The following is a 15,831-nucleotide window of genomic DNA, read 5'->3' on the forward strand; positions in this document are numbered from 1 at the left end:
TCTAGTGGAATGAAATAAGACTTTTTGCAGGGGGATAGAGCAAATAGAATCACAATTACATGCTTATAAAAACAAACAAGCTAGATTTATTTTTTTAATTGTTCATCATGAGATTGTAAACATATACAGTATTATTTATGAATTTGTTTTAGGTGTTGGGGGGGGGTGTTCTGTAAAATTAGACCAATTTTTTTACAATTAGCACACTGTATGTGTGTAAGGTGAGCTTATACATTTGGATGTGAAAAATTGCAGGCAGCAGAAAAAAATATGCACGAGAGTTGAAGATGTTAACAGATGCTTATAGACAACATGAAATCAAAATTGACCCTGTTTACTTTCTTAATACACATTCCTGGTATTATGCATCATGCATATTATTCCAGAGTAAACAAATGTTCATCTTCATAATCTCTCTTAAAGAAGTAATAACTTGACTTCATATGAAGTGACTTTCCTTTTCAGCTGAGGTCAAGTCGTCTAATTTTCCATTTTTCAGAAATACATCAAATTACAGAAGTATAATGACATGTGAAGGGCATTTCATGTTGACTTTATACGTTTTTCGTTGCTCCACAGTGTTGTATTGGTAAAAAAAACTCTTGACTGAACTCTAGTTTCTGTCTATTCTCTGTCGTTAGAAACCCAGATACAAGATCCGCTGGAAGATCATTGAAGCTACAAACGGGAACAACTACACCTTCATCGACCCGACACAACTGCCATACAATGAGAAGTGGGAGTTTCCCCGAGACAAACTGAAGCTTGGTGTGTACTGGCTCACAGATACTGTACACACTGTGTGTACCTGAAGCACTGATGGAGTGATTGTGTCTCTTGTGTGTGCAGGTAAAACTCTGGGTGCAGGAGCGTTTGGTAAAGTTGTGGAGGCCACAGCGTACGGTCTGGGAAAAGACAACAACGTCATTCGTGTTGCTGTGAAAATGCTGAAAGGTCAGAAAACACCACATATAACTTGCTAAACCATGTTTTTTGAATGTGTACCATGGTAATCAGGTCTCCAGACTAACAAAAATGACTATGGATCCATTAGCTCCTAAACTGAAATATTTTGGAGCCAAATTAGTACAGAATTGCTGTGCATATGTGACTCAGATCTGCTTTTTTCATAACAGTGTGAACAGCACAAACCACATGCAATCTGATCTTTTCGATTCTGATTTGGGCCACTTCCATATGTGGTCCTAAATCAGATACAGGTCTGATTTTTTTTGCAATGCGACCTATATATATACAGTTCAAGTCAGAAGTTTACATACATTTAGGTTGAAGTCATTAAAACCACTTTTTTAACCACTCCACATATTTAATATTAGCAAACTATAGTTTTGGCAAGTCGTTTAGGACATCTACTTTGTGCATGACACGAGTTTAGACAGATTGTTTCACTTTTAATTGACTATATCACAATTCCAGTGGGTCAGAAGTTTACATACACTAACTGTGCCTTTAAGCAGCTTGGAAAATTCCAGAAAATGATGTCAAGCCTTTAGACAATTAGCCAATTAGCTTCTGATAGGAGGTGCACTGAATTGGAGGTGTACCTGTGGATGTATTTTAAGGCCTACCTTCAAACTCAGTGCCTCTTTGCTTGACATCATGGGAAAATCAAAAGAAATCAGCCAAGACCTCAGAAAAATAATTGTGGACCTCCACAAGTCTGGTTCATCCTTGGGAGCAATTTCCAAACACCTGAAGGTATCACGTTCATCTGTACAAACAATAGTACACAAGTATAAACACCATGGGACCATGCAGCCATCATACCGCTCAGGAAGGAGACGCATTCTGTCTCCTAGAGATGAACATAGTTTGGTGCGAAAAGTGCAAATCAATCACAGAACAACAGCAAAGGATCTTGTGAAGATGCTGGAGGAAACAGGTAGACAAGTATCTATATCTACAGTAAAACGAGTCCTATATCGACATAACCTGAAAGGCTGCTCAGCAAGGAAGAAGCCACTGCTCCAAAACTGCCATAGAAAAGCCAGACTACAGTTTGCAAGTGCACATGTGGACAAAGATCTTACTTTTTGGAGAAATGTCCTCTGGTCTGATGAAACAAAAATGGAACTTTTTGGCCACAATGACCATCGTTATGTTTTGGAGGAAAAAGGGGTGGCAGCATCATGTTGTGGGGGTGCTTTGCTGCAGGAGGGACTGGTGCACTTCACAAAATAGATGGCATCATGAGGAAGGAAAATTATATTATATTGAAGCAACATCTCAAGACATCAGCCAGGAAGTTAAAGCTCGGTCACAAATGGGTCTTCCAAATGGACAATGACCCCAAGCATACCTCCAAAGTTGTGGCAAAATGGCTTAAGGACAACAAAGTCAAGGTATTGGAGTGGCCATCACAAAGCCCTGACCTCAATCTGATAGAACATTTGTGGGCAGAACTGAAAAAGCGTGTGCGAGCAAGGAGACCTACAAACCTGACTCAGTTACACCAGTTCTGTCTGGAGGAATGGGACAAAATTCCAGCAACTTATTGTGAGAAGCTTGTGGAAGGATACCCAAAACGTTTGACTCAAGTTAAACAATTTAAAGGCAGTGCTCCCAAATACTAACAAAGTGTATGTAAACTTCTGACCCACTGGGAATGTGATGAAAGAAATAAAAGCTGAAATAAATCATTCTCTCTACTATTATTCTGACATTTCACATTCTTAAAATAAAGTAGTGATCCTAACTGACCTAAGACAGGGAATGTTTTCTATGATTAAATGTCAGGAATTGTGAAAAACTGAGTTTAAATGTATTTGGCTAAGGTGTATGTAAACTTCTGACTTCAACTGTGTGTATATATATATATATATATTAGTATACCTGTATATAGTTTTCACTGCTTTTCAAAGCCAGGAAAACAATTTTAAAATACCCTGATATTTCCTTTTCTATTTTCATGGGAACCCTTATTATTCATGGTAAACGAAAATGGTGATCAATTATGAAATCAGTAGTGAATCATTTGTGTTGTTACATTCTGGGAGCAGCCAGTGCTCATCCTGACGAGAAAGAGGCTCTGATGTCAGAACTGAAGATACTGAGTCACCTTGGACAACACAAGAATATCGTGAATCTTCTGGGTGCCTGCACACATGGTGGTAAGACTCAGTCTTACCAAACAGATACCATCGGAAGCTAGTTTTAGCTGGATTATCTAGCAGATATATCCTGGATAAGAAGAAGTTTTTTTATTTCCAGGCCCAGTACTGGTGATCACTGAATACTGTTGCCATGGAGACCTCTTGAACTTCCTGCGTGGCAAAGCAGAGAACTTCCTGAACTTCGTTATGACGATTCCAAACATTCCAGAGCTGGCGACGGATTATAAGAACATGACCGCTGACCGAGAGTTTTTGCGAAGGTTCATTTAAAAACATGAACACCGCTGTGATGGGTCAATTTGAGGATTGTACTTGAAAATTAACTGCGAGTGTTTATCTGAGATTTATTGGAATGAAACTTTCTAATACCTTCATGTTTTCATTCTTTTATCGTGATAGTGACAGCGGGCTCTCCAGCAACTGCTCTGAGAATTATCTGGACATGAGACCGGCCACATCCAGACCAGCAAACTCAATTCTGGGTCAGTCAACACACCACAAAGAGCTGCAAATCTTCAACATTTCAGTTAATGTGCAATCTATGTAAATTGTTAAAACTTAAAAGCACTCCCTGAAAAACTGTTGGAATTGAGCCACTTCCTCTTGTGTTGCAGGTTCTTCTTTGGAGTGTCAGGAAGACGACTCGTGGCCGTTGGACATGGATGATCTGCTCAGATTCTCCTATCAGGTGGTTCAGGGACTCGACTTCCTGGCTGCTAAAAATGTGAGTCATCGTACTAAAACTGCAGCTCACAAACTCACGGAAAAAACCGTGACGTACATCTGAAGGACATTTTATCCACAAACAAGAAACATCATAAATATATTAACCTCCTGAGACCCGAGCGTGACTGCTGTGTGCATTTTCCTAATAAACATGCTAAATAATAATAATAATAATACTTTCTAGAGCTGATAGTTTTCTTAAAAATTGATGTCCACATTTCATGTCTGCTTGGTGATGGTATTGATATATTTATTATAAACAGACAGTCTCTCTCTCTCTCTGTCTGTAGTGTATTCACAGAGATGTAGCAGCGAGAAATGTTCTGCTGACCGACAGACGAGTGGCTAAAATCTGTGATTTCGGTCTAGCGCGAGACATCATGAATGATTCTAACTACGTGGTCAAAGGAAACGTGAGGGAGCACACACTGAATTTCCTACAGAAATGTCTATCCTTTCTCCTAAAAGAAAACATAAACAAATATTCACTTTATATTTAAAGGCTCGTCTTCCAGTGAAGTGGATGGCTCCAGAGAGTATTTTCGAGTGTGTTTATACCGTACAGAGTGACGTCTGGTCTTACGGTATTCTACTGTGGGAAATATTCTCATTGGGTGAGAAAAATTATTATGAAATTCAGCTTTACTGAGATACAGTATAGTGTGATGTTCTATGACTAACTCTCTGTGCTTGGCGTAATATTTGTTGCAGGTAAAAGCCCGTATCCCAACATCCTAGTAGACTCAAAGTTCTATAAAATGATTAAATGTGGATATCAGATGTCCAGACCGGACTTTGCATCACCAGAGATGTAAGTGAGATGATATTTGTATTACTGATATTGGAACACACATACTCATTACTCACAATCCATATTTTAGAATATTAGTAGTCATCAAAACTATGAATACTAAACTAAACAAAGAATAGAAAATTAAAACGAATGAAAAATCAAGAAATCATTTTTGATTTTTCTTCTAGAAAGTCATGATTTATTATGATTTAACCCCCAGAAACCCAAGCATTGACGTAGATTATGTATTTTCTTTTTCCTCCTTAAAACTGTTTTTTATGAAGCCACTGATTATAAAAACCTTGATATTTAAGTTTACTTTGATTCAATGTGAATTTTCTGTGATTTATTAGCAAGCTGAGCCATTCAATATGCAATTCTTTTCCCACCAAAACTTGATGTTTTGATACTGAGTGACAGCTGAGTGTCAGCTACCATTTTTACCAACAAATATACCAAAAGACATAAAAATAGGTATTATTTAACTGCTTTAAACAAGCATTGCAATTCTGCTCCACTGGCTCTCTGATGGGTTAAGTGGAGAGGTTTTGAGTTGATATTCTCCAAACTCTCCATCTCACTCTCCCTCTGATGCTTTTTTATTTTTTCCGCTGCATGAATCTTTAGTTCTGCGTGTTAAACACTTGATCAGACTGACAATCGTCATTTTACACACATTTCATGCTTACAAACTCTGGGTTTTCCACACTGTCTTTGTTTCTCTTTGTGTTGTGTGTTTTATAGTTACTTTACTGTACTGAAATATCACTTCTGCTCTGCTCTGATCATTTATGTTGCCTTCATGTGCTATCGGAATTATCGTAAATACGAGTTTTCCCTCTCGGAAGTTGCACATGAACGTCTCCTCAAGTCGTAATTACGAATTTTGATCCCAGAGTTTCTGAGATGGGAAGAGTCCTAAACTTTCAGCATGGCGGAGAAGAGTACAGTTTCTGTAGTGAATGACTGATTTTATTTATTTTTCTAAATACAGTTAATTGTTAGCACTTACCGTTTTGGTCATGTTCATTAATGTATATCAGCAAACATTTGATGCATGTTGTACATTTTTACACTGTGAAAATAGCTTGTATTTGACCAAAATTCCCTTATCGTCAGCAAGCTGAGTAATATTTGTTATGGTGTCAAAATAAAAGTTACTCAAGAAATATATATAAATTAAAGTTGTTTTCTGACAACAAAGCACTTGAATGCAACATACTTGTAATTACCACTTTAGAAGTGGGATAATTCCGATAGCACATGAAGGCAGCATCATTTAAACCGATTCACTCGCATGAGCGGCTGTAAAGCTGCATTCACAATACAATGTGACGCTACACCATTACTTGTTGTAAAAAAAAAAAAAAGATAATTATTGGAAAATGTACACTATTTGAAAATAGCTGAACTATACTGTCACTGAGCTAAGCAAACTGTGTCACTCCTTTTAGATTATTAAGCCAAAACAGAAAAATTAAGCCTATTTTTTGTTTAAAAATTAAGATGTTTTGCATTGTGACATTTATTTTCACGACAGTTAAGCACTTTTCACCATAAAATTGCCATTATTGTAATGTAAAAAATATTATTATGTTGGCTTGACAAAGCCGGCATACTGTTATTCTACAAACTTGTTTTAGGGGTTTTTCAAAATCCTTAAAACAAGACCATTGACGGCTCCTTGAGCTTTCAATCAACATCTACTAAAATTGGTACAGACCTTCATGCTGTTCAGACTTAGTGTGCTATTTCTTTTCTAACTGATCGGACTTACGGTTTTTGCACAGCAGACAATTAAAATTCGAAAAAGTCCCATAGACTTACATTGACGGAATGTTCGAATGGGCCAACGGAATGCTCGTTAATTCAAACTCCAATTCTCAGAACATTCAAATGTAAACAAACCCACAAAAGGCTTTTGATCTGCTTTAAGCTGCTTTGTAACATCCTGTCTGACTAGCTGGCGGTTTGTCTTATTTTTAATTTTTAAAACTAGTTTACATTTTCAGACAAGGCTTTGTCAAGCCAACATCAAACTTCCAAAATCCCAACGATATCGTTCCTCTGTGTCGTTATCGTTATAGTTGTGGTGTAATAACGTTTCTTAAAACTTTATCATTACAGTTATCATTATAGTTATAGTTCTTGGTGTGTATCTAGTTTTCATTCCTATAATATTCACTCAAAAAATATTTTAGCCTATTTTTAAGGTTTACGCATTTCAATTTCATAACCAAACTGAATTACGGTATTTAAACCTGAAAATATTTAGTTTTTTATTTGATCAAAGATTATTATTCAGTTCAGTTTGATGTCATTTTGCTGTAAAATTGAAATGCGTAAATCGTTTGTTTGTTATTGTGATTCTCAGACTCTCCTCACTGTAATACTGTAATTTGGGGTGAAATACAGTATGACTCAGTCTCATGTTCTTGTGAATTCACTGACTGAAACGTTGTGCAGGTATACAATCATGAAGATGTGCTGGAACCTGGAACCCGCTGACAGACCGACCTTCAGTAAGATCATTCAACTCATCGAGAGGATGCTGGGAGACGCACCTGACGAGCAGGTAAACTCAGTTCACAGCTGTATTATCAACCTGCTCTGAGACCTGGAAAATTCGCTCAAGACAATGACTTGTTCGAAATGGAATATTAGTGCACTGCTTAGTGCGTACTGCACAGTAAACACTGTATACTGCATTTTACAAACTGGCTAAATTCTGAACTACAATACTACTTGCATCTGTAAATGGCAAAAAAATAGTAATAAAGTGGTATGGTAGTATGTGACACTATGCAGGATGTAACCATAAACATTTCAAACAGTAGTATACTAAATGGTTGTCACATGATCGATTTATGTTGCATGTTTAATTCTGCAAGCGCCCTCCAGTTATCATGTCAGAAATACATATGTTTATTAGAGATTAACCGATAATCGGTTTGACTGATATTTTTAACCGATATTTACACTTAATTGGTTATCGGTTCTTTAATATCAGGTTTACCGATTAAGTTAGACACAAAACTAGATCTTGAATATTATATAAGTGAGGGGGAGAATTAAAGCAAGAATTAAAAATCGGCTATGCATATTGGTTATCGGACACTAAATAACACAAAATAATCAGTATCATATCGGTCATTATAAAAACAATATCGGTGGATCTTTGATAGTTCTTTTGCATTTTGAGTCCAATTTTATGTAAAACAAACAAAGTGTGACATACTGTGCACACTACACATACTGCATACTTAGAGAATATTAAGAGTAGTATGCTACTTCGAACATAGCCTTAACACTTACGTTGTGTTCTTATCATTTTTGCTTAATCCAATTGGAATAAAATTCCTTGACTTTGTTTTACATATCTGAAAACACCATTTTCTTGACATTTTTTTGTTTTTATTTCACTTTGTTACACTTGTTTTGTTCCCGGTCAAAAATGACCGGCCATTGGAAATGAATGGATAAGACTACAAAATACAGAAATATTAAGTGTTCAGGAGCATCCCAAATCTTTTAGATGAACACATATGTGGATGCGTGTTTGCACAACACACAACACACACAAACACACTCACAAAAACACACAACATGTGTGGAGCACCCTTTTGTGCATCGTCTTTCCATGTACACTCTTTGAGGAATATTTCAAGATCTACTCGTCATATTATGTTGTGTTTAGGCTCGTTTGAATTGGGATAGTCTGCTGTAAGTTACACCATATCACTGTCTATGTTATATGTATGTTTCAGGAAGTAATAAGGAAAAATGTGACAAAAAGACACTCCTGTTCATTATATTTACAGTTGTGCTCAAAAGTTTGCATACCCTGGGAGAATTGGTAATATATGTACCATTTTTAAAGAAAACATGTGTGAGCAGGCAAAACACATTTCTTTTATTTCTTCTGGGATTCATATTCAACTGTAGGTTATAACAGAATGGCACAATCATAAAACAAAACATGACAACAAAGAAAAAAATGAAATGATCCCTGTTCAAAAGTCTGCATACCCTTAGTTTTTAATACTGTGTATTGCCCCCTTTAGCATCAATGACAGCGTGCAGTCTTTTGTAATAGTTGTCTATGAGGCCCCAAATTCTTGCAGGTGGTATAGCTGCCCATTCGTCTTGGCAAAATGCCTCCAGGTCATGCAAAGTCTTTGGTCGTCTTGCATGAACCGCACGTTTGTGATCTCCCCAGAGTGACTCGATGATATTAAGGTCAGGAGACTGTGATGGCCACTCCAGAACCTTCACCTTTTTCTGCTGTAACCACTAGAAGGTCAACTTGGCCTTGTGCTTAGGATCATTGTCATGCTGGACAGTCCAAGAGTGTCCCATGTGCAGCTTGCAGAAGAATGCAAATTGTCTGCCAGTATTTTCTGATAACATGCTGCATTCATCTTGCCATCAATTTTCACAAGATTCCCCGTGCCTTTAGAGCTCACACACCCCCAAAACATCAGTGAGCCACCACCATGCTTCACAGTGGGGATGGTATTCTTTTCACTATAGGCCTTGTTGACCCCTCTCCAAATATAGCGCTTATGGTTGTGACCATAAAGCTCTATTTTGGTCTCGTCACTCCAAATTACAGTGTGCCAGAAGCTGTGAGGCGTGTCAAGGTGTTGTCGGGCTTATTGTAACTGGGCTTTTTTGTGGCATTGCCGCAGTAAAGGCTTCTTTCTGGCAACTTGACCATGCAGCTCATTTTTGTTCAAGTATCGTCGTATTGTGCTCATTGAAACAACCACACCGTCTTTTTCCAGATCAGCCTGTATTTCTCCTGAGGTTACCTGTGGGTTTTCTTTGTATCCCGAACAATTCTTCTGGCAGTTGTGGCTGAAATCTTTCTTGGTCTACCTGACCTTGGCTTGGTATCAAGAGATCCCTGAATTTTCCACTTCTTAATAAGTGATTGAACAGTACTGACTGGCATTTTCAAGACTTTGGATATCTTTTTATATCCTTTTCCATCTTTATAAAGTCCCATTACCTTGTTACGCAGGTCTTTTGACAGTTCTTTTCTGCTCCCCATGGCTCAGTATCTAGCCTGCTCAGTGCATCCACGTGAGAGCTAACAAACTCATTGACTATTTATACACAGACACTAATTGCAATTTAAAAAGCCACAGGTGTGGGAAATTAACCTTTAATTGTCATTTAAACTTGTGTGTGTCACCTTGTGTGCCTGTAATAAGGCCAAACATTCAAGGGTATGTAAACTTTTGAACATTTGGGTGATTTCTGTTATCATTATGATTTAAAAAGGAGCCAAACAACTGTGTGATAATAAATGGCTTCATATGATCACTATCCTTAAATAAAAGATTTCACAATTTCTACAATATATAACACATGTATATCTCATCTTTTTTATGGTTTTACCAACTCTGAATATAATTGTTGTGATAACAAATTTGCAAAATATGGAATTTATTGTCAGTAAATTAAAAACCATCAGCTATATGTATTGTAAAGTCCAGATTCTAAACTTTAAAATGACACCTATTTTGTATAGATCAAGCAATAGTTATTAATTTATTATGTAATTATTATATATATTTTTGTTTTCTGCCCGGTATGAGCTCAGTTCAACGAATTCTTGTATCAATAAAAATATATTTTTTTAAAAATATGTTCAAAAACGGAGTACAAAACCTGTCACAATTACAAAATATAAGTTAACAAAATGATTTCATGCAATATCTTGTGATAATATATGCAATATGAGAGATTTACAATCAATCTAAGTGGGCCGGTCATTTTTGACCGGGAACAAAAACGAACACAACACAAGGGTTAACCAGTGTAAAAGCCATTTTCGGAATATCATACTATCATACTACTACTATTTCTACAGTATACAGATCTGGCAGAAATCGTTACAGTAGTATGCTATTCCAAACAAAGCCTGTGTAAAGTTCAACTGGTGGTCTCCCATAATTGTCCCATTCCTTTGCAGCAGACAGAGTACAAGAACGTCCAATCCGAAGCGCATGAAGAAGAACTGGAGACATGTGACCCTCTGAAGCACGATGAGTCGTTGTGTGAGACGTCATGTGACCAGGAGGAAGAGGATCAACCGCTCATGAAAGCAAATAACTACCAGTTCTGCTGAGAGTCAAACTAACTCATGCATTCCTGTCGGTTTTATTTCTGTTTGTTGGTCATCAAACGCACACGGTCTTGTGATTTTACAGTCTGTCAGATAATTTGCTGTTGTAAACAATCTTGAGCTCCGCGGCTAAGTTTAAATGTGTTGTATCAAATTAAATTCAGGACAAAGATTTTATATGGGAACATTTTCATTTATCGATATTATCCAGCAACTGCACAAGCCCAACAATATGCAAGTGAATCTGTATTTAATGAAGTCATTGTGGTTTTTCTTTGACCGTGTGTAGTTTTGTTGATGGTTTTTGAGTTCATGCACACAACCTTTCCATGTTGACATCTTTCAAGTGACAGAACTCTTGAACTCCTGAACTCCACTGGTTTCACTTCTCTGACAGATCTCTTGAAAGTCAAAAACCTCAGATTTGGTTTTGCTTTCGGAGTTGAATTTAACTTCTCTGTTGCAGTTTATTTACAAACACAGCATCTTCCAATTTAAAGATGTTCTGCATGTCAGTCGTGTTTTTGATTTCACAATCAAAGTAAATCTCATATAAACAAACAAACTGTTGACGTACACTTCAGCTGTTACACGTAATTCAACTGTTGTCTTTATACAGGGTCCAAAATTAATGTTGTGCCATACCTGCCAATGATGAGTGAATTGAGAGTATTTACCAGCCATAAATATTTCTAGCCATGAAATGATACTTTGCATTATTTAAATTGTTCATTTAAAATATATATATATATATATAATACCGAAACCGGATTATTTTCATGACTTTCAGTTCCATTAACGATTCCTGAACGTGACTTCTTCCACCCATGCGGATGGGATACCCTGCTAAAATACTCTGACAAAGCTTCCCGCTTTACCATTCAGCGGTTCATCGCTGTTGAATCTGCAGCATGAAACATACAACCCGAATCCTGAACAAATGACTCTCATGAGTCAGTTCTTTTAAATCCATGTGAGTCAGTTCAATCTCTTAGGAGTCATTTATTTATTTTTATTTTTATCTAGATTTTAAAACACAGTGTAGTCCGATTTCAGAACAAATTACTTTTATGAGTCATTTATTTTCAATCTACAGTATATGAGTCAATTCAATCTCTTATGAGTCATTTTTTTTATGTACAGTTTGAAACACACAGCGTGACCAGTGTAGTCCGATTCCCAAACAAATGACTCTCATGAGTCGGTTCTTTTGAATCTACAGGGCAAAACATACAGTGTGACCAGTTAAGTCCAATTCCCAAACAAATGACTCTCATGAGTCGGTTCTTTTGAATCTACAAGGCAAAACATACAGTGCAAACAATTCAATCCAATTCCCAAACAAATGACTCTCATGAGTCGGTTCTTTTGAATCTACAGGGCAAAACATACAGCGCGAACAGTTCAAATAGATTCCCAAACAAATAACTCTCATGAGTCGGTTCTTTTGAATCTACAGGGCAAAACATACAGTGTGACCAGTTAAGTCCAATTCCCAAACAAATGACTCTCATGAGTCGGTTCTTTTGAATCTACAAGGCAAAACATACAGCGCAAACAGTTCAATCCGATTCCCAATCAAATGACTCTCATGAGTCGGTTCTTTTGAATCTACAGGGCGAAACATACAGCGCGAACAGTTCAATCCGATTCCCAATCAAATGACTCTCATGAGTCGGTTCTTTTGAATCTACAGGGCAAAACATACAGCGCGAACAGTTCAATCCGATTCCCAAACAAATGACTCTCATGAGTCGGTTCTTTTGAATCTACAGGGCAAAACATACAGTGTGACCAGTTAAGTCCAATTCCCAAACAAATGACTCTCATGAGTCGGTTCTTTTGAATCTACAGGGCGAAACATACAGCGCGAACAGTTCAATCCGATTCCCAAACAAATGACTCTCATGAGTCGGTTCTTTTGAATCTACAGGGCGAAACATATAGTGCGAACAGTTCAATCCGATTCCCAAACAAATGACTCTCATGAGTCGGTTCTTTTGAATCTACAGGGCAAAACATACAGTGCGAACAGTTCAATCCAATTCCCAAACAAATGACTCTCATGAGTCGGTTCTTTTGAATCTACAAGGCAAAATATACATCAATTCCCAATCAAATGACTCTCATGAGTCGGTTCTTTTGAATCTACAGGGCAGAACATAGAGCGCGAACAGTTCAATCCAATTCCCAAACAAATGACTCTCATGAGTCGGTTCTTTTGAATCTACAAGGCAAAACATACAGTGCGAACAGTTCAATCCAATTCCCAAACAAATGACTCTCATGAGTCGGTTCTTTTGAATCTACAAGGCAAAACATACATCAATTCCCAATCAAATGACTCTCATGAGTCGGTTCTTTTGAATCTACAGGGTAAAACATACAGTGCGAACAGTTCAATTCAATTCCCAAACAAATGACTCTCATGAGTCGTTTCTTTTGAATCTACAGGGCAAAACATACAGCGCGAACAGTTCAATCCGATTCCCAAACAAATGACTCTCATGAGTCGGTTCTTTTGAATCTACAGGGCAAAACATACAGCGCGAACAGTTCAATTTGATTCCCAAACAAATGACTCTCATGAGTCGGTTCTTTTGAATCTACAGGGCAAAACATAGAGCGCGAACAGTTCAATCCGATTCCCAAACAAATTACTCTCATGAGTCGGTTCTTTTGAATCTACAGGGCAAAACATAGAGCGCGAACAGTTCAATCCGATTCCCAAACAAATGACTCTCATGAGTCGGTTCTTTTGAATCTATCGGGCAAAACATACAGTGTGACCAGTTAAGTCCAATTCCCAAACAAATGACTCTCATGAGTCGGTTCTTTTGAATCTACAGGGCAAAACATACAGCGCGAACAGTTCAATCCGATTCCCAAACAAATGACTCTCATGAGTCGGTTCTTTTGAATCTACAGGGCAAAACATACAGTGTGACCAGTTAAGTCCAATTCCCAAACAAATGACTCTCATGAGTCGGTTCTTTTGAATCTACAGGGCAAAACATACAGCGCGAACAGTTCAATCCGATTCCCAAACAAATGACTCTCATGAGTCGGTTCTTTTGAATCTAAGGGCAAAACATACAGCGTGACCTCTCGAACGAATGACTCTTATAAGCCGGTCCTTTTTAGTGAACGAAAAACGTTCTGAACTGCAAGTCACTCATTTCACCACGTCTGACTCGAAATGAACTGAGAACTGTTACTGTGTTATGTGCACTTGAGACTTGTGAGACTTAAATCTAAAAAGTAATTACTGGATGTTTGTTGATGCACTATTGCAAGAATCTTTTCTGTTAAAATATCAAATGATCTCTTGGTACAGACTGCTGAGGGCAGAAAATCTAGTAAGAATATAATTTTTTATTTCCAAATATTTCTTCCTTGAAAGCACTAAAAGATCGTTTATGGAACCGCTAAGGAACCGGTTTTGTTAAATTCCTTCTGATTCCAGTTCCATGCAGGCGAGTGTTAATTTTGGACTCTGCAAATCATTATTTCTGCACTGAACATCATGAGGTCGTGTCGGTGAGAGGTCAGAGGTCAGAGGTAATTAACTGACAGATATTGAGAGAGTCTGTCTGTCTCCTGCTCTAGTTCTCAGTCAATCCTACTTGGCAAACAAAGTATTTTACAGCGTCTCACAATGATTACGGTCGCTAAGAATGATAGCGTGAGTTCAGCTCGGGTTTGGAGGGCAGCTCCACGCCTAGAATTGGTGAAATATTGACATGCTGTTGGTGCAATATCGTTTCTGAGGTCAGGCGGTCGGCATCTTATTTCTTTAGATGACCTGGGGTCAAAGGTTAAATGCATTCTCATTGATAGACAAGCCTTTTTTTTTCTTTTTTTTATTGTAGACGACTTAATAGTTTACCCAAAAAAACGATATGCTGTTATCTTTCCTGCTATCATTTATTTTCTGTTTCACAGAATATGGGTTTTGAACGACATAAGGGTGAGTACGTAATGATGTCATTTTTGAGTGAACTATTAAGTCACAGTCTGTGAGAGCGAATGACATTTACTTCTTTACTGTAACAAAATGAAACGTAAACAACTTTAGTTTCATTTGAAAATTGACACTTTCATCACTGCAGGAAATGAGAACTGATTTGTTTGTGTTTTTAGGAGATCATAAATAACACAAATGCTTTTTGAGATTTGTTTCAGTGGCAACAGATCAATGTTTCAACTTTCAGTCTCTGGATTTATTCTTACATTTCAAAAGGGTTATACATATTTATATTTCTCCACTTTTTACCCTAACTAAAATGCATTAAAATGTGATGATTTTGTCTTTCTAAAAGCACAAACTGCCATATCGTAGTAACAGATATTAAATGCTTATTTACTCATATTATCTATATAGTTCATGCACAACAGTTTTTTGTAATATTCCAGTATTCAAGATCTGAAAAATGACTTTTTGTCGGTATTTGTCATGACTTCTGCACTTATATCTCCAGATCTTTATCAGCATATGTTTTATATATAACTAGAGAAACTACTACTGAAAGCTACTAACAAACCATGAAAAACATCATGTGAAATTGTGGTTTATTTCAGAGAGATTGTGAGGTCAAAGGTTATTGTCATGTCAGCTGTTTCAGCAGCCAATACTGTTTGCCTTGAAACGCATAAAGTGAACCAGAGAAACAAATGACGGGCATTTCTGCGAGCACATTTAAAAAAAATAACCCGGTGAGAATAAATTCTGCATGTCATTGTTTAAGTGATAAGATTGTGTTTTATGCATGAAAAAAGAGCTGTCAAAATATGAAACTTAAATAAATACTGATGATTTTTCGCCTGCAGCGGTTTCAACTCTTCCATAGACAATAAAACATTTCATATTTACAACAAGTGTGTCAGAAAATAAAGACAAAGAGAGACAAACTTCAGTTATTATGAACAGTGTGTGAAGTGAGTCTGAGAGTTCTCTAAAATTAAAATAAAGTCATAATCTGTCTTTCCAGGCACATTTTTACGCTCCCATTTTAAAGCCACTTCTCTTTTTAGAGTAAACC

At 37.1% G+C, this 15,831-nt stretch overlaps 1 protein-coding gene across 2 annotated transcripts in view; it reads left to right on the top strand.

Annotated features, from left to right (window-relative positions):
* Positions 1-15,616, top strand: part of LOC127413384 (macrophage colony-stimulating factor 1 receptor-like) — a 30,479-nt gene extending 14,863 nt beyond the window's left edge. The window contains exons 11-21 of one of the 2 annotated variants that reach the window (XM_051650516.1): positions 642-768; positions 850-954; positions 3,021-3,131; positions 3,232-3,394; positions 3,534-3,616; positions 3,749-3,858; positions 4,151-4,273; positions 4,363-4,474; positions 4,572-4,671; positions 7,120-7,228; positions 10,637-15,616. In XM_051650516.1, the coding sequence (XP_051506476.1) occupies positions 642-768; positions 850-954; positions 3,021-3,131; positions 3,232-3,394; positions 3,534-3,616; positions 3,749-3,858; positions 4,151-4,273; positions 4,363-4,474; positions 4,572-4,671; positions 7,120-7,228; positions 10,637-10,792 (1,299 nt within the window). In that variant the 3' untranslated portion in view covers positions 10,793-15,616. The remainder of the gene's footprint in view (positions 1-641; positions 769-849; positions 955-3,020; positions 3,132-3,231; positions 3,395-3,533; positions 3,617-3,748; positions 3,859-4,150; positions 4,274-4,362; positions 4,475-4,571; positions 4,672-7,119; positions 7,229-10,636) is intronic. The other variant, XM_051650517.1, reaches the window with a different exon arrangement.
* Positions 15,617-15,831: the final 215 nt, after the last annotated feature.

The sequence above is a fragment of the Myxocyprinus asiaticus genome, chromosome 22 (genome assembly GCF_019703515.2).
Source record: "Myxocyprinus asiaticus isolate MX2 ecotype Aquarium Trade chromosome 22, UBuf_Myxa_2, whole genome shotgun sequence".
NCBI lineage: Eukaryota > Metazoa > Chordata > Actinopteri > Cypriniformes > Catostomidae > Myxocyprinus > Myxocyprinus asiaticus.